The sequence below is a fragment of the Poecilia latipinna genome, unplaced genomic scaffold (genome assembly GCF_001443285.1).
Source record: "Poecilia latipinna isolate Pla-1442-1.1 unplaced genomic scaffold, P_latipinna-1.0 Scaffold2583, whole genome shotgun sequence".
In the NCBI taxonomy this organism is placed as follows: domain Eukaryota; kingdom Metazoa; phylum Chordata; class Actinopteri; order Cyprinodontiformes; family Poeciliidae; genus Poecilia; species Poecilia latipinna.
In genome coordinates this window covers 57,521-81,328 of record NW_015115199.1, presented here as the reverse complement: position 1 = coordinate 81,328, position 23,808 = coordinate 57,521, and the positions used below count along the sequence as shown (strand labels likewise).

At 39.3% G+C, this 23,808-nt stretch overlaps 1 protein-coding gene across 3 annotated transcripts; it reads left to right on the top strand.

The window, feature by feature from the left end:
• The first annotated feature begins 6 nt into the window (after window positions 1-6).
• rfx7b (regulatory factor X7b) lies at window positions 7-20,909 on the top strand. 3 transcript variants are annotated; one of them, XM_015020442.1, is made up of 10 exons: window positions 7-315; window positions 3,044-3,077; window positions 6,291-6,376; window positions 6,662-6,748; window positions 6,845-6,967; window positions 7,050-7,190; window positions 11,249-11,333; window positions 11,416-11,623; window positions 12,318-12,613; window positions 13,241-20,909. In XM_015020442.1, the coding sequence occupies exons 1-10, from the start codon at window positions 188-190 to the stop codon at window positions 16,520-16,522; spliced, it is 4,470 nt and encodes a 1,489-aa protein (XP_014875928.1). In that variant the 5' UTR covers window positions 7-187; the 3' UTR covers window positions 16,523-20,909. The 3 variants fall into 3 exon arrangements, with proteins under 3 accessions (XP_014875928.1, XP_014875926.1, XP_014875927.1); XM_015020440.1 differs by lacking the exons at window positions 7-315; window positions 3,044-3,077; window positions 6,291-6,376; ... (1 more) ...; window positions 6,845-6,967; window positions 7,050-7,190 and adding exons at window positions 9,780-10,145; window positions 10,242-10,364; window positions 10,447-10,560 and having other exon boundaries at window positions 11,246-11,333; XM_015020441.1 differs by lacking the exons at window positions 7-315; window positions 3,044-3,077; window positions 6,291-6,376; ... (1 more) ...; window positions 6,845-6,967; window positions 7,050-7,190 and adding exons at window positions 9,780-10,145; window positions 10,242-10,364; window positions 10,447-10,563.
• Window positions 20,910-23,808: the final 2,899 nt, after the last annotated feature.

The following is a 23,808-nucleotide window of genomic DNA, read 5'->3' as shown; positions in this document are numbered from 1 at the left end:
TTTTTTTTTTTTTTTTTTGGTTTCGTGAGGGGTCCTATCACAGTGTTTTTGTAGCCATGCTCTGCGCTGGGTCCGGCGGGGCTGTCCTAGCTGACTGAGCCGCTCCGGCAGCGGTGGGTCCGGGTGCAGTGCACAGCCGGGGAATGAGGCCTACTTGTTAAAGCTCCCCCACCACCCCACCGTCGCGATGGCTGATGATCAACAACAACCTGGTCAGAAGCCTGCCTCGGGATTAGGTTCTCTTCCAGCGCTGGTGCCAGGACTCCAAGGGCCCGAGGCCAACGCGTTGCAGTTCAAAATAAAGAATTCAATTTGGTAAGGATGGTGCTGATCCATCAAAAGCTAGCCTCACAATCATCGTATCTGACCATGGTAGAGGTAGGGAGGCAGTGGTCTGCACAAAGCGGCCGAGAATAACACGCGTTTCCCCGAGCTAGCCTCGGTTTCTTCACCGGAACACGCATGCAGGGATCCGGAGACGGTGTCCGGGTTCGGGGTGATGCGGTAATAAGACGGCAGAGGCGGACTGGTAGCAGCTCTGATCATTAGCATGGAGCCATAGGAGGCCATGTTATAATAGATGACACCAACCCCACCGGTGGTGCTGATGCTCAGGATGATGACAGGTGTCAAAGCAGAATGCTGCACAGACTCTGGTTTTCACCATGCTGCACACATGCCTGCACATTATATTTGTAATTATCAGACGATGTGCTTGCTTTAAACATGTTTAGCCTGATTTCTGCTGTGCAACATACACAACTGAATACCCAAATAGAATGCTTTTAAAAACAATCTCTATGTATATATGTAATTTTAATTCAGTAAGTAGTTAATAAACAAAGTGATAGTTTAAGGTAGGGATGGTCGATATGGATATTTAAAGTTTATCGTGATATTTTGTGATTAGGGGTGCACCGATTGCAGCTTGTCGCAATAAATCAATTAACCGCATGAGTTCAATAATTTCCATTTGGATGATTTATTGAAAAAATCTTCAGTCTGATGGGCTCAACTCAACTAACCGAAGGACAATTTTATTTACAGAGATTTTATATCTTGTTTCTGTTGTTTTGTTTATTTATTTTGGATATTTAAATGTCTTCCAGTTCCAATGTTAAATGTTCATTAGAATTGAAAGTTTATTGATCTCTGAGAATGTGTTCTTGCATTATTTATGACATTACCATTATATTACTTGAAAATGGTAATAACAATGTTATAATATTATATAAAGTAACAATATTATCATTTATCGAAATAACTTTTGGGACAATTTATCATCTAGCAGATTATCAGCCTATCACCATACTCCTAAAATTAAGAAAATTGGGACCGATTTATTGGTCGGTGGATTTATCGGTGCTCCCCTAATTGTGTCAACGATAAAAGTGACCATAGGAAGTATTTATTGTTACTGTTTCAAGTAACTCTATGGCTGCAACTGTGTTACAAAAATTGTACCCTCCAAAACCCAAAAACCTGCTGTTGAAGAACATTTCCATTTGTAATATGCTTCCATAGGACACCAATCACATCAAGAATGTGATATGGTATTATTAAATTGCAAATCGTAACTGCATTTAATTATATTTTCAGTTTTATTTTCAGTTATTGATGCTTTTAGTGAATAAACAGTGGAAAAAAATAGTAAAACTAACAATACAGACAATGTTATGGGGGTTTAAACATCTTCATCTGGGATACAATGTGACAACAATAAATCAAAATTATTGTAATAAGAAATTTATCTCAATAAATGATAAACTATATGTTAAATCGTTTATCATTTAGTTGGGTTCGTGGTATGAAAAGAGATTTGTTGTTGTTGGTGATCTTAGATAAACAATACAATATTGTATTATAGTATTATCAATTATTGTGAAAAAATTCTTATAAGAATTTAAATTTACTGTCAAGATAAATTTCACTTATTGACAAAACAAAACTGTTTTGTTTTTGTTTTTCTTATGATCGGAAATGTTGTTTTTGTTATTTTCTAAACTGCCTGTTCCCCAGAAGCATCAATTAATATCAGTACATTAAAAGTATGATTAAATGCAGTTACTCTGTGCAGTTTACTGATATAAATCACCTTTTTAAGTAAGTGATGTAGTGAAGAAGCCAATTGTAAATGGAAATATTTTTTCAAGAACAATATTTGTTCAATATCAAGGCTGTCATGCTGTCACACCCTTTCAGTTACCTATAAAATTAAGTAATAAGTAGTTTTTTTTTTATCATAATCCTTATTATCACAATAGTGCCACAAAATAACGTGATTAAGTCTTAAATCCATATTGCCCACCCATATTATGTTTCCCTTCATTTCTTTAAATATTCATCATCCTTTGATGAATGAAAGCAATAAAATAACTTTCTATTTGCAAAGCAGTTTTTGATATCCACTGTACAGATTTAAAAAAAAATATTTCACTACATGATGATTGTTGATTATTTTAACAACAATAACACCCCATTTTTCCTCACGCTTCCTTCTTTTTTCAAATTTTTCCGATATCCTGATGTCCTCACTGCTCCTCTTCATTTTGATCTTGTCTTTAAAGTTTTTCAGCAGCTCCATTCAAAACTTTTAAGTCTTCAAAGCTGATTTCAATTCTATATATAAAAAAAAAACTCCCAAAAGGAAACTAAATGTTGTCGTAGCTCATATCATCCAAATATCTTCAGAGTCATCATAAATGGTGAAGCTGCAGGCAGGAGGGATCTCCAGTAGCAGTCAGTCTTGCAACAATTCTGAAGAGGCCTCTGACCGAAGACTGCTAGCATGTCATGACGTGCTAACAGTCTAGTTTAGGCATGACTTGAGCGTCTGAGATGCTAGTTAACTGCTCTCATTTGTAAAAACAACAACCTGTTGCCATAGTTACACATCACAGAGCACAGCTTCACAGCATTCAAAGCTGGAAGGAATAAGAAAATGTTTACAAAAGAGCAAAAAGAAGAGATACATGAAATATTGTAATAAATTAAAGTGATTGTGATGCAAATTGTTCTGATATTCTTTTCTTTCTCATTGTAGCAAATCTGTACAATCAAAAGTGGACAGTATATTGGTAAGTATCTGGACCCCCAACTCCTTTAATATCTCATCATTTTACATCACTAACAAATATTACATTATACTATTATACTAACCCTTACATGTTGATGTTTATTGCAGTTTTTCAAATAAGCTAACTTATTGAAAAATTATTATTATTATAATTATTATTTTATTTTATTAAAAAATCTAATTCAAATAAATTTTATTTATAATATATTGTATTTATTCAAAAGAATAAATACATTTCTTTCTTCAAATAACACATTTATTTATCAAATAAATATTTATTTATGAATTCTAGTAAATAATTAATTATTTATTAGAATAAATACAAAATTAATACATTAATAATTAATAAAATAAAAGTATTTTAATTTCCACCTATGTGTGTAGAGTTTGGCAGCCCTCTGTTCTAACACTCCTAAAATACATTTACATAAATACATTTTGCTTAATTACATAAAATTAAAATTTTTTAATTTGATTTAAAATTTTATGAATAAAAGTATAAAAGTTAAACTTCATTATTTTATCAGATTTATTTGAATAAATGAACACAATTTATGTATTAATGTTTTGCATCAACTTATTAAACTAATTTTGCAGTATTTTACAAATGTGCACTCTTTATATGTATAAATCTTCAAATATATTTTATACATTGCATAAAAGTTATTTTTATTTGAAATTTTTTGACGCTTTCTGTTTCTGCGTATTTGTTTATGAACGTTTGCAGGTTTATTTTCAGGTTTTCTAGTCAGAAAAATCCTCTACTGGCTCCATTTGTGAACATTTAGGTTTGGATTTGTTGCAGCTGAAGTGGATCACAGATGTTTTTCTGTACAAAGCAGGAACGGTGACATCAAAGCGACATGATCACGCTTTGTCTATTTTTTTTGTCGCACAAATAAAATAGAAAGTATTTTAATTTTGAGCGATGTGCGTAGAGTTTGGCAACCCTCCGTTCTGTTACTCCTAAAACCTGATCCACCGCTTGGCTCCTCTGATGCGAAAACATCAAACGCGACTCGAATGACGCGATTATGAATTGAGACGTGGAAGAGGCGGATTCTGTCTTTTGTTTCCTGGACTAAAATAAATAAAACATCTCTAATATATGAATGCGTTCATGTTTCTTTCAGAAGTGGAAGAAACGCCGTTCCGACACAATCTGGAAAATTATTTAATCTGATTTATTTTTCTGGTTTGGAAAAAAATGGAGAAAAGGAAACAAGGTTTTAAAAAACAAGTTTGCATTGTCAGACTTTATTCCTAATTTTTGTGTCATTACTTTCATTCCTTTTGTTTTCCGTCTTTCCTTTTATATGTTATTCCCTTCTTCCTTGTGTTCTTCATTTCTTGCATCCCTCCTTCCATCTTTGTGTCCTTCCTTCGCTTCCTCTCTCCCTTACGTCCTTCCTTTTTCCTGTTTTTCATTTCCTTATTTCTCTTCCTTAACCTTTGTGTCCTACTTGTCTTTTTTCTGTTTTTCCTTCCGTCTATGTTTTGTTGTATCCTCTCTTACGTCTATCTGTGCATCCTTCATTCCTTGTATACTTAAAATACTTTGTCAGAAGTAAAACATTAACGGTCACAATTTAGAAAGAAAGGAAGGAAGAATATATCCTTTCAAATACGATCCAGTAAATATTTCTTTGTTCCCTTTAACAGAATTTTAAGAGATATTTCCAGGAATATTGCTTCATACATTCAGCGATATTTCAATGGTTTTAACTGCTTGACTTGAAAATAAAAGTTTAAGTTTCTCCCACAAACTTAAACTTTTTAATCTGCCCATGAAGCCTTTTGTTTTAGTAATTTATAACCGAGGCCTGCTGTCGTATCCAAACAGGATGTGCGACTCGTAGTAAACGGCGTTTTCCGTGGCGTCTGATTGGCTGACGGCTTGTTCATTTGGGTTGTCATGGCAACAAAGAGGCAAACAGACGAGTGAGAGGCGAAATGAATCCATTCTTAGAAATCCAGCTGAAGGCCAGTCGGAGTACTCGGATGGTTCTGCAGTCTTGAGTATTTTTCTGTCGCTGATATTTAAACACTAAAGCAGCTGGATGGTATATTTACAGTAAATTTACCTTAGAATCACCTTGACATTTCCTTAAACAGATTTAATTTGACTGCGCTGTAATATACACTGCTCAAAAAAAATAAAGGGAACACTCAAATAACACATCCTAGATCTGAATGAATGAAATATTCTCATTGAATACTTTGTTCTGTACAAAGTTGAATGTGCTGACAACAAAATCACACAAAAACCATCAATGGAAATCAAATTTATTAACCAATGGAGGCCTGGATTTGGAGCCACACACAAAATTAAAGTGAAATGTTTCCTTTATTTGAGCAGTATACTTTAGATCACACCAGAATCTGTGTATAATTAGATTGTTTGAAACTGATTTGATGTAAAAATTGGTCCTGTTTTATTTTAGATGACATTTTGATTTGTATAAACACAACACACTAAATTTAATGTTCTGAACAGGTAAATAAACCAATGTTTACAGAAAAACTGACTTTTCCAGTTTGCCATGCTTCAAATATACAATCAGAGAAAAAGACAGAAAGAAATGACACAAGAAAAGAGAGAGGGATAGATTTAAGGACATAAGGAAGAAAAATGAAACAGGGAATGAAGGAAGGAAATAGATAATTGAGCTAGGAAGGACACAATGAAGAGCATAAGGAAGGAAGGAAAGAAGGAAGCAAAGGACAAAAGAGGAAAAATTGAGGGACATAAGGAAGAAAAAGAAAAATGGAAGTAAGAAAGAAAAGGAAAATGAGGAAGGAAGAAAGGGAGGGCACAATAATGGACACGAGGAAGGAAGGACAGATCATCAGCAAGAAAGGAAAGAAGGGCACAGAAAGAAGGAAAGGGAAAAAGGAATGAAGGAAAGAGGAGATGATTAGAAAGAAGGATAAAGGAAGGAAGACTGGACATGTTGAAGGACAGAATGAAAAGTGGACAAAAGGGAAAGGAGGTATCTGAGGAAGGGAGGAAGGCCACAGAATGAAAAACGAATGGAAGGACAAAACTTAAACGATAAAAATCTGGAAATACAAATTCTCTGAATTACTTTAAATGCTCCACATTTCTCCAGGTTCTGTAAAAATTTGGAAGCAAATCAAACGGGAATAAGTAATTTTTTATGTCATGTTTATTTAAACCGTCGCTCCTTTGTGTTGTTTTCATTTTTTACAGCAAGATGTTGAGAAGTTTACAGACATCGAAAAGCTCTACCTCTACCTTAAGTTGCCTTCTGGTCCCAGCAGTGGCAGTGATAAAAGGTAGGAAACACAACAAACCGAAGTTTAACACTTTGCTTCTTCCTCACAGGGAAACCTTTTTATCCATTTCTTTTACATTTTTGAACTGTGTGTCATTTCTGCCAGCTATTCAAATCCCTGCTCACTGGCTAAAATCAAGCTGAGCAAGTTTAATGGCAGATTTATTTCCTATTCGCCACATTTATTTATTTATTTTGCTGCATCATTTTTGATTATCAGTATGAACCAAAACACTGAAATATCTCTAGATTCCTGCTCTATACCTAGCTGTCTGTGTGTCATTTGTTTCCCCATATCTATTCATCACCCCGACCCCCAAATTCTGCCCATTTGGACTGGGAATGAGAGGGGGTCCTCTACTGCTGGATTATGGTATTACAGTTTCTGTATTCGCAAGAAAAATGATGCAGAGCGGTCCAGGACTCGGCGCACTCACCAGATTTCTCTTTTGTTTCGGCCCCTTTCCAGTGACCAGAGTTCCATGTCGTCGAGCCGTACTCAACAGATGTATGCATTCAACTGGATACGCAATCACCTGGAAGAGCACCCGGAGACGTCCCTCCCCAAGCAAGAGGTGTACGACGAATACAAGTGGGTGAAGAGAGAGAGATGCGCAGAAAATGTATTTAGTTTTAATGAGAAGCGATGTAAAACACAGTCTGGTTTTGTTCAGGAGCTACTGTGACAATCTTGGCTACAATCCACTGAGTGCAGCAGACTTTGGGAAGATCATGAAGAATGTCTTTCCCAACATGAAGGCTCGTCGTCTGGGCATGAGGGGAAAATCAAAATATCCTTACAATGAAATCAAGATGTTCAAACACTGAGTGAATGTTTATTTATTGCAGATGTCCAGTTTTAGATTTTGTAAAGTTAATTGGTGTAATTAGCAGCTTTTTTACAGTGATCAGTGCACTGCAAAAACACAAAGTCTTACCTGGTATTTTTGATGTAGTTTGTGTTGCAGATATCTTATTGCACTTGAAAAAACATAAACTAGCAACTTTTGAGCAAGTTATAGGAACTTGTTNGTAGAGTTTGGCAACCCTCCGTTCTGTTACTCCTAAAACCTGATCCACCGCTTGGCTCCTCTGATGCGAAAACATCAAACGCGACTCGAATGACGCGATTATGAATTGAGACGTGGAAGAGGCGGATTCTGTCTTTTGTTTCCTGGACTAAAATAAATAAAACATCTCTAATATATGAATGCGTTCATGTTTCTTTCAGAAGTGGAAGAAACGCCGTTCCGACACAATCTGGAAAATTATTTAATCTGATTTATTTTTCTGGTTTGGAAAAAAATGGAGAAAAGGAAACAAGGTTTTAAAAAACAAGTTTGCATTGTCAGACTTTATTCCTAATTTTTGTGTCCTTACTTTCATTCCTTTTGTTTTCCGTCTTTCCTTTTATATGTTATTCCCTTCTTCCTTGTGTTCTTCATTTCTTGCATCCCTCCTTCCATCTTTGTGTCCTTCCTTCGCTTCCTCTCTCCCTTACGTCCTTCCTTTTTCCTGTTTTTCATTTCCTTATTTCTCTTCCTTAACCTTTGTGTCCTACTTGTCTTTTTTCTGTTTTTCCTTCCGTCTATGTTTTGTTGTATCCTCTCTTACGTCTATCTGTGCATCCTTCATTCCTTGTATACTTAAAATACTTTGTCAGAAGTAAAACATTAACGGTCACAATTTAGAAAGAAAGGAAGGAAGAATATATCCTTTCAAATACGATCCAGTAAATATTTCTTTGTTCCCTTTAACAGAATTTTAAGAGATATTTCCAGGAATATTGCTTCATACATTCAGCGATATTTCAATGGTTTTAACTGGTTGAATTGAAAATAAAAGTTTAAGTTTCTCCCACAAACTTAAACTTTTTAATCTGCCCATGAAGCCTTTTGTTTTAGTAATTTATAACCGAGGCCTGCTGTCGTATCCAAACAGGATGTGCGACTCGTAGTAAACGGCGTTTTCCGTGGCGTCTGATTGGCTGACGGCTTGTTCATTTGGGTTGTCATGGCAACAAAGAGGCAAACAGACGAGTGAGAGGCGAAATGAATCCATTCTTAGAAATCCAGCTGAAGGCCAGTCGGAGTACTCGGATGGTTCTGCAGTCTTGAGTATTTTTCTGTCGCTGATATTTAAACACTAAAGCAGCTGGATGGTATATTTACAGTAAATTTACCTTAGAATCACCTTGACATTTCCTTAAACAGATTTAATTTGACTGCGCTGTAATATACACTGCTCAAAAAAAATAAAGGGAACACTCAAATAACACATCCTAGATCTGAATGAATGAAATATTCTCATTGAATACTTTGTTCTGTACAAAGTTGAATGTGCTGACAACAAAATCACACAAAAACCATCAATGGAAATCAAATTTATTAACCAATGGAGGCCTGGATTTGGAGCCACACACAAAATTAAAGTGAAATGTTTCCTTTATTTGAGCAGTATACTTTAGATCACACCAGAATCTGTGTATAATTAGATTGTTTGAAACTGATTTGATGTAAAAATTGGTCCTGTTTTATTTTAGATGACATTTTGATTTGTATAAACACAACACACTAAATTTAATGTTCTGAACAGGTAAATAAACCAATGTTTACAGAAAAACTGACTTTTCCAGTTTGCCATGCTTCAAATATACAATCAGAGAAAAAGACAGAAAGAAATGACACAAGAAAAGAGAGAGGGATAGATTTAAGGACATAAGGAAGAAAAATGAAACAGGGAATGAAGGAAGGAAATAGATAATTGAGCTAGGAAGGACACAATGAAGAGCATAAGGAAGGAAGGAAAGAAGGAAGCAAAGGACAAAAGAGGAAAAATTGAGGGACATAAGGAAGAAAAAGAAAAATGGAAGTAAGAAAGAAAAGGAAAATGAGGAAGGAAGAAAGGGAGGGCACAATAATGGACACGAGGAAGGAAGGACAGATCATCAGCAAGAAAGGAAAGAAGGGCACAGAAAGAAGGAAAGGGAAAAAGGAATGAAGGAAAGAGGAGATGATTAGAAAGAAGGATAAAGGAAGGAAGACTGGACATGTTGAAGGACAGAATGAAAAGTGGACAAAAGGGAAAGGAGGTATCTGAGGAAGGGAGGAAGGCCACAGAATGAAAAACGAATGGAAGGACAAAACTTAAACGATAAAAATCTGGAAATACAAATTCTCTGAATTACTTTAAATGCTCCACATTTCTCCAGGTTCTGTAAAAATTTGGAAGCAAATCAAACGGGAATAAGTAATTTTTTATGTCATGTTTATTTAAACCGTCGCTCCTTTGTGTTGTTTTCATTTTTTACAGCAAGATGTTGAGAAGTTTACAGACATCGAAAAGCTCTACCTCTACCTTAAGTTGCCTTCTGGTCCCAGCAGTGGCAGTGATAAAAGGTAGGAAACACAACAAACCGAAGTTTAACACTTTGCTTCTTCCTCACAGGGAAACCTTTTTATCCATTTCTTTTACATTTTTGAACTGTGTGTCATTTCTGCCAGCTATTCAAATCCCTGCTCACTGGCTAAAATCAAGCTGAGCAAGTTTAATGGCAGATTTATTTCCTATTCGCCACATTTATTTATTTATTTTGCTGCATCATTTTTGATTATCAGTATGAACCAAAACACTGAAATATCTCTAGATTCCTGCTCTATACCTAGCTGTCTGTGTGTCATTTGTTTCCCCATATCTATTCATCACCCCGACCCCCAAATTCTGCCCATTTGGACTGGGAATGAGAGGGGGTCCTCTACTGCTGGATTATGGTATTACAGTTTCTGTATTCGCAAGAAAAATGATGCAGAGCGGTCCAGGACTCGGCGCACTCACCAGATTTCTCTTTTGTTTCGGCCCCTTTCCAGTGACCAGAGTTCCATGTCGTCGAGCCGTACTCAACAGATGTATGCATTCAACTGGATACGCAATCACCTGGAAGAGCACCCGGAGACGTCCCTCCCCAAGCAAGAGGTGTACGACGAATACAAGTGGGTGAAGAGAGAGAGATGCGCAGAAAATGTATTTAGTTTTAATGAGAAGCGATGTAAAACACAGTCTGGTTTTGTTCAGGAGCTACTGTGACAATCTTGGCTACAATCCACTGAGTGCAGCAGACTTTGGGAAGATCATGAAGAATGTCTTTCCCAACATGAAGGCTCGTCGTCTGGGCATGAGGGGAAAATCAAAATATCCTTACAATGAAATCAAGATGTTCAAACACTGAGTGAATGTTTATTTATTGCAGATGTCCAGTTTTAGATTTTGTAAAGTTAATTGGTGTAATTAGCAGCTTTTTTACAGTGATCAGTGCACTGCAAAAACACAAAGTCTTACCTGGTATTTTTGATGTAGTTTGTGTTGCAGATATCTTATTGCACTTGAAAAAACATAAACTAGCAACTTTTGAGCAAGTTATAGGAACTTGTTTTAAGTCAGTTATTCTTGAAAATCAATAAAATACCAATATTTTATTTATTTATCAAAAAAATATATATGTTTATTTGTTCTACATAATTCATTATATATATATTTAATATTTATTTGTTTTATTATTCATTCTAAATAATTTATTATTTATACATCTCTCTCTCTCTCTCTCTCTCTCTCTCTCTCTCTCTATATATATATATATATATATATATACACACACACATATATATTGCATTATTACAACTTCTTTTTTCACATTATTATGACTTTTTTCAATTTACTGTTGTTCTATTACAAATATATATGAAATGTATCGGTGCCCCCTACATTTCATAGTGGTTTCAAGTCTGTGACATCCTGGTAATCTTGGTTCCCGATGCCAAGATAATCAGAGAATCATCCTGGGTTTGGATTCTTGTTCTGATCCTTAACTCCGTCGCAGATACTGCTACAGCGGGTTAAGAAAGAAAGCTTTCGTTCACATGCCATCCCTACCCAACCTGGATCTGCAGAAATCCGGTGACGGGGTGAGTTGCAACAAATCTCGCTTCACTCAAACCTTCCTGAACCGTTTCAGTATCCTTAAACCGACTGCTGCGGTTTGGACAGTGTGAGCTGATGGAGTCGAGCGGTCAGTCTCCCAGCGCCGAGGATGAGATGAGGTCCGCGGCCTGCGGGCTGGTGTGTGAGTGGGCGCAGAAGGTGCTGAGCCGTCAGTTTGACAGCGTGGAGGACCTGGCTCGCTTCCTGCTCAACAGTCACTACATTGGTACAAAGTCCATGGCTGCTCTCACTGTTATGACTGGAACACCCACAGGTACGACACCTGCTGCCGGGATTGTATCTGTTTGTGTATGTTGGATGCTCACTCTGCCGATGCTAGAAGAAAAGCGGCCTGACTGGTTTACATTCTTTTAATGACTTCATATGGTTGCTGCTGCATGCACAATGTTTATAAAGCAATTCACAGATGAACTTTTTGCTATACATCCTCTTCTATTATTATTTGCAACAAAAACAAATAAAGCAGATAATGTTATTGTTGAAAGAGTCAGGCATATATACATTTTTACTGTAATAAGCAGGTGTTACTGACATATCCAAAATCTGACTTGTTTTTTAGTTTGGCACCAAATTTATAACTCTTGCAAACATCAACCATAAACTTTTTCACAGTAGATAATCTATTTATCTTCAATACATGTAAAATATGTGACTATTTCCACATATTATCAACATGATTGACATTTACCTAAGAAATTTGTTTTGGATTTTGACATTTACCGATTGACACAGAAGTAGAATTCTTGGAGTTTAAATTCAAAGTTTTGTGGAAAAAGTCAGAATTTTGAGATTAAAGTCAGGTTTTATTTACTTGAAGCAGATCAGGCAGGAAATGAACAGAGACAGAAGCATGGAAGACATTCAGCAAATTTCTGAAAATGAAATTTTGACCAGAGTAATGTGTCTGATCTCTACAGCTTCTTCTTGAACTGTTCTTGCCTTGACAGGAATGAAGACCCCAACTCCAGCCTCTGCATTCGTTCCCACTGCTGAGGCAAACTCTTTCCAGCCCCAAGTGAAGACCCTGGCGTCGCCCTCTGTTGACGCAAAGCAGCAACTGCAGCGCAAAATCCAGAAGAAGCAGCAGGAGCAGAAGCTTCACTCGCCACTGCCCAGTGAGACGCAGGTGAAGCGGACGGAGGCCAGTACGCCCGGACCCACCATCCCCTGTGGCAGTCCTGCGCTGCTGTCCCCTCAGCCAACCATAGGAATCGTAGTAGCGGCCGTCCCCAGCCCAGTCCCGGTACATGTCCTGAGTTTTTCTCCATTTTTCATCTTTCAGTCATCACACTGCAAAAACACCAAATCTTACCAAGTAGTTTTTAGCGCAGATATCTTATTACACTTGAAAGGAGACCAAATCAACATAAAAGTAACTTTTTATCAAGACATAGAGGCTTTTTTTAAGCAAATAATTCCCATATATTGATGAAAAAGTGCTAGTTTTATTGGCAGATTATCTCACTTACAAGACATTGTTTCCATGTTATAAGTGAAATAACCTGCCAATGTAACTGGTACTTTTTCATCAATATTAAGAGATTATTTCCTTAAAAACAACTGGCCAAATCTTGGTGAAAACTTACTTTTAAGTTAGTTTCTCTCATTTCAAGTGTTCTAAGATATTTGCACTAGAAACTAGACCCAAAATACTTGGGAAAACTTGGTGTTTTTGCAGTGACAAACTTGTCAAAAATGAAAGCGTTGTGCAACACCGATGATCATCGTGCCGGAATACAGTGCGCTAATGAAGCCTAAAGGCGTTTTATGAATCAAAGCACTCAAATCATTTGATGAATCGTTACAGCCCTACTCCAGAGACGTGGATTATGTGTGTAAGTGTACCAATAAGTGGTGTTTTGTTCCTCAGGTACAGAGAAACAGGCAGTTGATGACCTCACCGAGCCCTGTGGGGACAGCGGAAGGAAAAGTGTTGCCTGTAAACTTCCAGGTTGTCACTCAGTCTCTCAAACAGTCTCCCAAAACACCCCAGAATGTCCCAGCAAGTCCCGTGGGAGACAGACTGGCACGACATGGCACGCGGTACGCCCAAATCCTTCCCAAGCCCTCTGCCACGAGTGCCATAACCCTGCGCTCTCCCCCCACGCTGCTCATCACCAACAGCCCCATAAAGACCGTGATGCCCTCTCCCCACGTCAGCTCTGTCAACGTGGTGAAGATGACGGCCATCGCTCTGGCCCCCAGCAGCAGCAGCAACAGCAGTGTGCGACCAGCCTCTGCCGGCGTGAGCGTCGCAGCTGCTTTGGACGATTCCCAGCTGTCCCAGAGCGGGAATTCGGCAGCTCCCCAGTCTCCTGCAGTCAAACCTGCTGCAACGTTGACCCCAACCCTCTCTGCGGACGCCAAAGGGTTGTCTGACACTGGAAGTGACAATAATTCCTTGTCTGGGGCAGAGAAGCATGTTGGAGGAGCCAAAGAGGAGAAGATGGTAAAATTCAGAGCTGCAAGTGAGCCGAGCTTTTTTGTGAAATGTTCCCCAGGACCAGAGAAAGGGTTGCGGACAAAGAGTGACTCCGCTTCCCCTCCCAGCTCTGCATCTGGGACTCAGGACAGCAATAACAGTAACTGCCATGACAGTACTTTGTACTTGACTGTTGATAATCAGAACTCCAATGGCAACACGTCGTCCAACGGCTCGTCCGCTGTTACTCTCACATCTAAGGATGCCTGCCTAGATGCCAAGAGCCCCAGGAAGCGTGCAGCGGGGGAATCCCACGTTATTCCTGTCAAGAGGGTCTTTATCTCCCAGCAACCGGTTGCTGTCATTGACAATCCCAAACCTGGGTTGAACACTGCAATGAAGAGAATTCCCAGACCAGGAACCCCTGCGAGACCAGAGAGTGCCCCCTGCAAAGGGATTGCCAAACACACGGCGTTGGGGCCCAATCAGATCCTTGCACTTACAGACGCACCTCTCACGCACACCGAGGGAACGCAGACTGCCGCGAAACAGCAAGATTCAAAACACGAGGACCATTCCATCGCTGTGGATCCCTCTGCCGGACCAGCAGGAAGCAACGCGTCCGACCAGGCGCTGCTGCAGCAGATCACCGGGGACCCTCGTGCCGTTACGGCCAACTCAGGACCACACGAAGCCTCTGTGAGCGATTTAAAGAGCACAATATGGGAGACTCAGCAGATACCAGCAGAACACAAACAGGCTCCCGCTGACCAGCTCTCCATGATGGCTCAACCGTCCGATGCCTCGGGCCAGCTCACCCTCACGCAGATGGTCGACTTTGCCAGTTCTCAGTCGAACATGGACTACTTCTCGTTCAACGATGACGATATGACGCAGGACAGCATCGTGGAGGAGCTGGTCCAGATGGAGGAGCAGATGAAGCTGAAGGGCCTCTTTGGGAACTGTGTTGACGTGTCCGGGTTGCAGGGTCAGTCGGCCGGCGGTCAGGGCTCCATCCTCGCCGCCCATCAAACCAGTTCGACCTTTTACCACTCGACTCACAGCAGCACCACCCCTGTTCAGACTCCCACCCCGACTCCGACACCCACCCCGACGCCAACTCCCACTTCTGAGATGACGCTCGCGCACAGCCTGACCCGAGAGAGCCCCTGCTCCCGAATGGCTCCCGTCACCCCCGTAGACGGAGCAATGGGCCGGCACACCCCAATTAGCACGCCGCTGTCCAACTGCAGCAGCAGCGTGCCGCCAAGCCCCGTGGAGTGCAGGAATCCTTTTGCTTTCACTCCCATAAACTCGAGCATCACGGGATATCATGACGCGAGCATCGTCTCCAGCAGCCCTGTCAAACCCATGCAAAGGCCCATGGCGACGCACCCTGACAAGGCCAAGCTGGAGTGGATCAACAACCGTTACAACAGTAACTCTGCCGGACCTCTGTCTAACCACAGCATCGGCATTCTGCCGAGCTACCAAGACCTGGTGGATGATCAGTTTCGCAAACCTCACGCATTTGCAATTCCTGGCCAGTCGTTCCAGTCTCAGGCGAGGCAAGACGGCGCTCACTTTGGACGCATTACTCCAATTTCTCCAGTGCAGCAGCAGCAGCAAACACAGCAGCAGCAGGCAAGTGGTGTAACGACTCCCACCAAGCAGGAGAGCTTCGCCGTACCTGCACCGCTAGACAACAAGGCTTCAGCCTCTACGGCGTCCAACACTTTCCGCTGCCGCAGCGTTAGTCCCGCTGTGCGGCAGAGGAACTTCAGCGGTAATGCCAACCCCCCGGCCACCACCACGAGCACCACAACAACGACTCGAGCCGTGGTCTCGCCCTTTAACTCCCCCATAACCTCAGAAGTGCTCAGCATCCTGTCCAACAGCCAGACTGTCAGCTCTGTGCACAGCATGGTGCAGCGCAGCCAGTCCGTGCCTCTGAACATCATGATGCAGAGCGAGATGCTGCCTGTGCAGGGTCAGAGCAACACCGCCAAGATCACCAGCGTCCTCCTCAGCAAGATGGAAGCAGACGGAGATGACTCCGTCCGTGGTCTGGGCATCAACAACCTCCCCTCTAATTACACGGCCCGCATGAACCTCACCCAGATTCTAGAGACGGCTCCGAGCTTCTCGGGAGGAACCGCGTCCCAGAATCAGCTGCCCGTCAGCTCCAGCCCTGCTGCCTTCGAGCTCCAGCAGCATGGCTACCTCACAGCTGGGGACACTCAAGCACAAGCAGGTCCCAGTGAGCAAGACCAGCACCAGCAGCAGCAGCAGCAGCTCCGAGAAGATCCCGCGCAGACACAACCGCAGCTCCTCCTCCAGAGCACACAGCAGCAGCAGCAGGAGGCGGAGGACGAACAGCAGCAACTCGATTTCAACAACACTGTCAAGGACTTGCTGGGCGAGGACGGACTCAATCCCAGCTCCCAACTGGTGGGTCAGGTCGCCTCGGAGCTCAACGCAGTGGCGTCCGACTTCTCCAGCGACATCAGACTGACCTCAGATCTGTCCAGTAGCATCACTGACCTTAACACGTTGGACGCCAACTTGCTGTTTGACCCCAATCAGCAGCAGGAGCAGTACGAAGACTCGACACTGGAAGAACTAAAGAACGACCCACTTTTCCAGCAGATATGCAGTGATACTGTGAATTCTGGTTTTGAGTGGCTAGAGAGCAAAGACCAGCCTACTACCGTGGAGATGCTGGGTTAACGTTCTCTTCTACTCTGTATGATTTATGTTCTCTGTTTGTTCAGTTTGGTGCACATGTATATATCTGTTTTTAACCCATCGTTTGTCGGAGTTTGTCTGGACTTTGGCCGTTTGTTCTGTTCAAAGTGCCATGCTTGCCAGAGCAATCTCCCGCCACCTTTCTTCCCTCCCTCATCATTTGTCAACAATATTTCAGTATTTTGCTCACTTTTCTCCCTCATCTGAGATCTAAAATGTTAGCATTTCAAGAGAAGGGTGCGAACACTCTGTGGCAGCATGCACCGACAAACAAAGAGCAGATATGTGCGCTTTGAAGGGTAATCTTTATTAATGCAATATTTATACTTTACGAACAACAAAGGAATAGGAAATGCTTCGCAAATCTGGCACACGAGAGTTCACCAAAAAAAGAAAAAAGCATATTCTCCTTTTAACGTGTGCAGTTCAAGTTCAACCAAATGGAGACAATATTGGTTATCGTGGTATATGCACATAAAAGTTGTAGTACGTTTGCCTGCCATATCAAAAAAAATATAAAAAGGGCAGCATCTTTAGCTGCCAGGTGCTGAATTTCTGACATAATCTTTATACTTTTATCATAAACCAACATCAGTGAAAAACTGATTCATGTGTGAAACCTCTCAAAGCCTATACTTCTTGTACTGTTTATTATCTTCAAAAAAAAGGGAGATTGTGGGTCATTAGGGAGAAGATGGAGATGCAGGCCACTTTGTGGAGTATTTATTGAAAAAAATCAACAACTTGGCTGCCTTATTCCCAAAGTTTAAGGCCTTACGCCATTGTTAGATGAACTGTATATAGTATAATGTTAAGATATCCAGAGCTTCATCCTTTCACGGCAGCTGTTACTCTCATATTTTAAGTTCCTTTCTCTGTTCTTGTTTTGCATTGTTACAAGATAGACGGGTGCTGCTCATTCCCATTTTTCATACCTTTTTTTTTTTAGATGTTTCTTGGGAATGAAGTGGAGCTGTTGGTGGCATTTCATACCAGCCATGGTACCAATTTGTACCTGCTAGGAGGGCGTTTCCTACCCTATTTGACAACTGAAGAGTTAAAGTGATTTTCCATGATCTCCTTATAGTTTGTATTTGGTTATGTAACAGCAAAAAATACTATTGCTTAAGCTGCGTTTCAGTATGCCACCCTGAACCTTTTTCTACCTGGAGCCTTTTATATTACCCTGGCCGTATGTGGGGTGCAGTGAATGTTGTAAGGTGCAAAACTGTGTTTAATGTAAAGGACGTCCAGAATGGGTGAAATGTAACAATTTCAAAGTTCCTTTTGACTTCAGGAACGTTTTTCAGGACTCAGTGTTGTTTTCTGGGCCCATTTTAAAGCAATTTCAAAACAATCCTTCTTGCCACGGGACTATTTTAGTGTTTTAATCCTTTTAAGCTACAACGCAAAGATAAAGACATGTAATGAGGCACTGCTAATGGCCATCTGCAACATGTTTCTCAGACTTAAATTATTAATTATCTAAGAAATTTAAAATTTTATCTGACTTTGAAGTGATTTTAGTAGAGCAGAAATAGCTGAAAATCAGCAGAAATAAAAGCTCCTGATGCTTTTATTTTTGCAACAGGAGAGAGTCTGTCTCGCATTCAGCTTCTGAACAGGATCTTGGTCAACACTCCTGCAGTAGAAAGACATTCCCACTCACAGTCAGCATTTGTAATGTGCATGAACTGCACTGATTTGGACTCTCACATTGGAAATGCATTCCAGAAACGGCTTGGGTGGAAAAAATAGTCCTATAAAAAATTTATTCTGGGAGAAAACAATCAGAATGCTCCTTTAAAGTCTGACTGCCCATTTGGTTTTGTGACTGTATTAAATTCTATCTTCCAGCAGGAGGTTGTTGGAAGTAAACTCTTCTTAGCCCACTTCTCTCCAGAATTTAATTTCCTGGGCCCTTTCATATCTGTTTGTAGCATACATTTTGACAGCATGATGGAAATCCGTGCTGTTTATGTAAATTATGTGCACACTAATAAGTGGATAAAATGCTTGGAGAATAAAAATAAAAAAATCAGAAATGTTTAGGAATCTCTCACCACGCAGCTCCACCATGAATTTTCACCAAAAGGGCCGTTTTCTGGGGTGAATTTCTACCGTGGCGGTTGGATTTGGTTCTGGTTCCTGAAGAGGAAATGATGAGGGTTAAAAAATGGTCCCAGAAAACTGTGCTGTTCCTGGAAAAGGTTGCTGTATTTGAAACAAACCTTTAGTCATTTCAGTTCGATCAGGGTTCATGTTTGTTGCCATGTTTCATAAGCGTCATCTGGTCCAAACAGGAATCAGAAATAAAGTAAATGGGAATAGGCTGAGATTTCTACGAGCATTTCCATAATTCATTAAAAAAAAAACCTTCACTAGCAACAAAAATGAACGAATATGCAAAGATTTACGTGTGGACTGGTTTGTTTACGGGTGCGAAACAGTAGAAAGAAGCGATGAATCGGCAACTGGTGGGTTTGAACCGAAGAACCAACTCCATAAGGTATTGGCTACAACCTTATTGGTGGGAACAAAAATTGCCACGCTGTCCTTTCAATTGTGAGATGTTTTTAGTTTTTTTATTTTTGCACTCCCAGGCTAGAGAATTTCAACGGCATGGAGAAGGTTTTGCAAAACCAGGAGGACCGACAGGTTCTTGCATGAGCTTCACGGAAATAATGTTTGTGCAGATCCAGGCCTCATTTTCATGCCAAAGACAACCCGTTCCAAGAATCGTAAGAGATTATTCCACACAGAAACACTCCGCGTTTAGCATCCACGACACAACAGGAGAGCGGGGCAGCATCAGAGATTTAAGAGTTAAGGCTTAAGTTGAATCTTCTGTACAGTTTGTAAAATAGTGAAATGGTCACTGTCCTATGTTTTATAGGTAACCATGGACCTGAAAGCATGTTGAAACCATCACTGCTAGCCAGGTAGGCTCTGTGATACAGTAGGATGCTTGCTTCAGTTTTTTGGCTATATTGTCAATGTTGTAAAAGTCATGTTTAAGCTCCATCTGTAAATACAATAGATACATAGAGATTTGGTGTATCCAGACACTATATTATGGCCATTATCCTAGCTAAGTATGTGCCATTGAAAAGAAAAAAGAAGAAGCTTAACAGATTTATAGTTGGCAAGATACTGTATGTTGTGTGTTACATTTCTGGCTCAATGTGTCGTAACAGTAATGCTGTCTGGTCTCGCTTGCTGATTTTATTTGACTATTTTTATTATTAATTTTGGTTTTTATACTCAAAGATAAATAGGTCTCTGCAGTTGCAGAAGTGATGTGTGCTGTGAGCAGGATCATTAGCATGGTATATTAAGAAAAAAAAAGTTGTGATACTGTTAGCTGGTTGCAGACTTCTCTGTGACATTGTGCTCAAAGTTCGTCAGCAGACACTGGAGAAAAAAAACAACAAAAAAAAGTTTCAACAAACTTTGGAGGTTCACGTTATTGCACTAAATTTTTACGACACATGGCTTTGTCACACCTTTATGGACAAAAATGATAAATTATGATGGGTGCCCGCTTAGAAAAAGAATAAAAGGAAAGAAAAATATTTTTTATGACAAGATGAGTAAGGAAAATAAGTGGATTGTCAGAAAATGACTAATTGTCTTGTAGCAAAATGTGCATTAATCTCAGTGAGATACACGTTTCTTACTCGTTCTCATACATGAGAATACAAAGCATTGAGGGGGGGAAAAAAAAGCTAGAATAACCTTTTAAAACCTACATGCTCATTATGTTGATAAATGATTGTATACATGCATGTGTGATGACTTCTGTTGTATATTCTTGGTAACCACTGTCTTCTGTGATGTAGGCAGGTTCTGTTAACCAGACTGGCAGTGCTAGTTTCATGAGTTACTTCACGTTTTTTTATTATTATTATTAATATTATTATTATTATTTTTATTACGTGTGACTGTGCTGTTTACTAAGTTAATGTTCTATTTTTTCTGGAGTTTTTTCAATTTGACATTTTCCTATTTTGATAAATGCATTTGTGAAGAAACATGTTTTCTCTTAATTACCTTCTTTAACAACATAGCACTGATATTTGACTTTAAATGAAGGAAATGCACCTCTTTATGATTACAGCAGCTCCATCAAGCAGTGACTCTTGACTCTTTACCTTTTACTGACCCGACCCTGTTTGACTATCGTGTCCGTTTCTACCAGTAGAAGAAGAAGAAAAAAATCAACCCTCCTCTGTGTTGTTGTCTGGTGTTCTGCTTAATGTACAGTAGCTTGTTAATATTGCAAACGCGTTGTTTCTTTTTCAATGGAAAGTACTCACTGGTGAGATTTTTAAAGTGGTTTTAAAAGCCAATAAACTTTTTTAAAGAACGTTGGGCTCTGTTTAAGTGGTGATTATTTAAAATTTGAGGCTTTTCATCCTATTAAAGACTATAAATGCAACTTGAATTTTCAATAAAGGGAAACATAAGTCTGTAAAACATTCTGATTATTAGTTACTTCATTAATTGAATTCATTAAATTCATTAACCTATGCAAAAATTTTGTTAATATGTTTTGAAGTTATAATGTCTTTTATTATGGTTTACTAAAAATAGAAACTTTGTTGTTTCGGTATTTTGCAAATTGAATTAATCTTTTATTAAAGCAACACTGAAAAATGTAGAAAAGCTTTGAATTTAAGACATTCATTCAGCTATCTTTTTAACCAAATTACTTATTGGTATCTTTGCAATTGATACTCCTCTATCATATTTCACAGGGTTGCATCATTCAAAGAGACGCTGGCTGTGTTTACCTTTCTCCCCTGTCATCCAGACTTCTGGCTCATCTGCTTTCCTCTCTTCAGTTCAGCTCAGAGGTTTTCTATACTTTTTAGGATCAGTTACCAATGGAAGATGGTTAATTTGTTTGAGTGTTGAGATGTTTCTGTTGATTTGGCCGTCTTTGATCACTGACGTTTTGGAAACCTGGATGTTTTTCAAAATGTCCTGGATGCTGAAAGTTCACTAAAGTTCACTGGAACTTTAGGAGAGAAATAAGCTATGACATCAAAATCTACCTGGTGTATTTGTTGCTGGAGAGGTCAGTCTTTGCCTCTTTTAAAGCACATGATTCCCAGTAGAGTGTAGCACATGCTAATGTTTGTGACGGTAAGATAAAAAAATATATTTCTGGCTTACTTTCTAAACAACCAGTTGATAGTGTCCAATAAGTATGAAGCTATGAAGACTTGGTGATTATTATCTTGACTGGAAGTTGAAGTAAGTGGCTGTTTTCTTCCAGATATTACAAAATGTAATGGAAAATCTTGTCATGTTCTCTAGTCTTTCTCATTTGTGTGGCCAGTGTAAATGTCTATACCAAAAAACACATTGTCATGGATCATAAAATAAAACTTTGTGGACACAAAATATTAACTTGGAATGTATGAATTTTAAAAATACTTAAGGTAAACTTATTTCTAAAGAATTATTAAAGGTGCCAATAAGTTTGGCAATTACCTTTTTTACATGTTTTTTTTGCTTGTTTCTCTTTTTTTTTTTACCCAGTCTGCATGAATATACTCAATTTCAAGGTTGATTTGAATGTTTTCAATCAGATTACATATTTATCATGGCTCTCTACAAATATAGAGGTTGCTGTAACACTATCTGTTTTCATTACAATGTTCCAATACAAATATTCGTTTGATTTAAGGAAAACAACACACATTTAAAATTTTGCCCAGTCAAAATTATGCAAAGTCCTAAAACCTTTCCATGTCCTTCTTAAGCTAAGGTTAGAGGTCATCTCCTAAAGACGAGCCCTGGCCAATCAGAGGCAAGCTAGCAGGCCCTCTGCTCTGCTTTCCCAGGGCCTTGCGGTATTCATAACATGCTAATGACCTTAACCCTATTGATTGTGGCCGAACAGCCGGACCTTCTGCCATGTGGACCTCAGCCGAGGTTTAGCCATCTGATTCAGGGAACTTTTATGGCTTTGTCAAATTTTCTAATTTCTGTGTGTCAATAATCACACAATCTAGTTGTGAGGTGAAGCAACTACAAAGGCATGTGCTGTTTTCTGAGTCAAAAACAGAATAAAACAATATACAGCTGTGGAAAAATGAAGAGCCCACTGCAGTGAACCCCATTAAAAACCTCCAGGTTATTCCACCACATATTTCTTCCTGAGGTAAAACATTAGTATTGTTGTTTCTAAAGGAACATGAACTTGTCTTCTTTGCATTATTTAAGGTCTGAAAGCACTGCATCTTTTTCCTTATTTTGACCATTTCTCATTTTTTGTAAATAAATTTTAAATTTTTGCTTGTAATTCTGGAGACATGTTGTCAGTATAGGTCATAAAAGAAATCATAAAAGAAAAGAACAATGTTCATTTCACTCAAACATACAGCTGTAAAAAGTGAATTCAGAGAAACTGATCATTAAAAGTGGTATTTTAATTTTTTCCAGAGCTGTATGTGGATGTGTTTTTAGAAAAATTAAGCATTTGCTTTTTTGATAATGAGGTATCCATGTGCTAGTTAACACACATGCATTGAAAATAAGCTAATTGCAATAGGATTTTTTAAAATAATTATTTGTCAGAGTATAAAATCTTTGACAAAATCATTACAAAATCTTAACCACTGACTAAGCACATTAACAAATGCTATCACCCTGACAACCAGTTTTGGAGCCTTAAATTATAACTATAAGGCTTAGGATGATTAAATCAATACCCCGCTCTAATCAATATATAATTAAACTCTGCTCTTCTCATTTGATTGCATATTGAATCTTGAACGTACAGGCCTGGAGCTACAATCTGTCCAAATAATTTAGGGATATTTTTGACAACAGCAGTGTGGTATATGTAATATGAGGTATGGGAGTGAGGACTTTATTTACCTGTAGCAGTGTGCTGGTGTTTTGCTGATGCAGCATGGCTGAGCTCCCAGCTGGTTCCCATTGTAATGCTACTGAATGAGGCCTCTGAAAGAGGAGGGTCATTGTCAAAAGGCACGGTCGCTGGATCAATATCTGAATTCATTAAGCAGCTGACCTCCAGCTATCAATATCTCTTCATAATTACCAGGTTGTGCAGCATAAGCGAGCAGATGCAATGCAGACCTTTGTAGGTTCTGGTAGCTGATAATTCACTTTGCTCACTGAAATTAGATGTGCAAAAAATCTACAACATAGAGATCACAATCCAATCAAGCTATGTGCTGTGTGACTCAAAATCAGATATTTATATAAGCAGCTTTATTGGTAATATCTGT

Excerpts from the sequence above, each read along its gene's own strand:
- rfx7b (XM_015020442.1), top strand. The coding sequence starts at position 188 with ATGGCTGATGATCAACAACAACCTGGTCAGAAGCCTGCCTCGGGATTA. Across the intron at positions 6,968-7,049 it reads GAGGTGTACGACGAATACAA|GAGCTACTGTGACAATCTTG; the intron begins GTGGGTGAAGAG and ends GGTTTTGTTCAG. Across the intron at positions 11,334-11,415 it reads TGCAGAAATCCGGTGACGGG|TGTGAGCTGATGGAGTCGAG; the intron begins GTGAGTTGCAAC and ends CGGTTTGGACAG.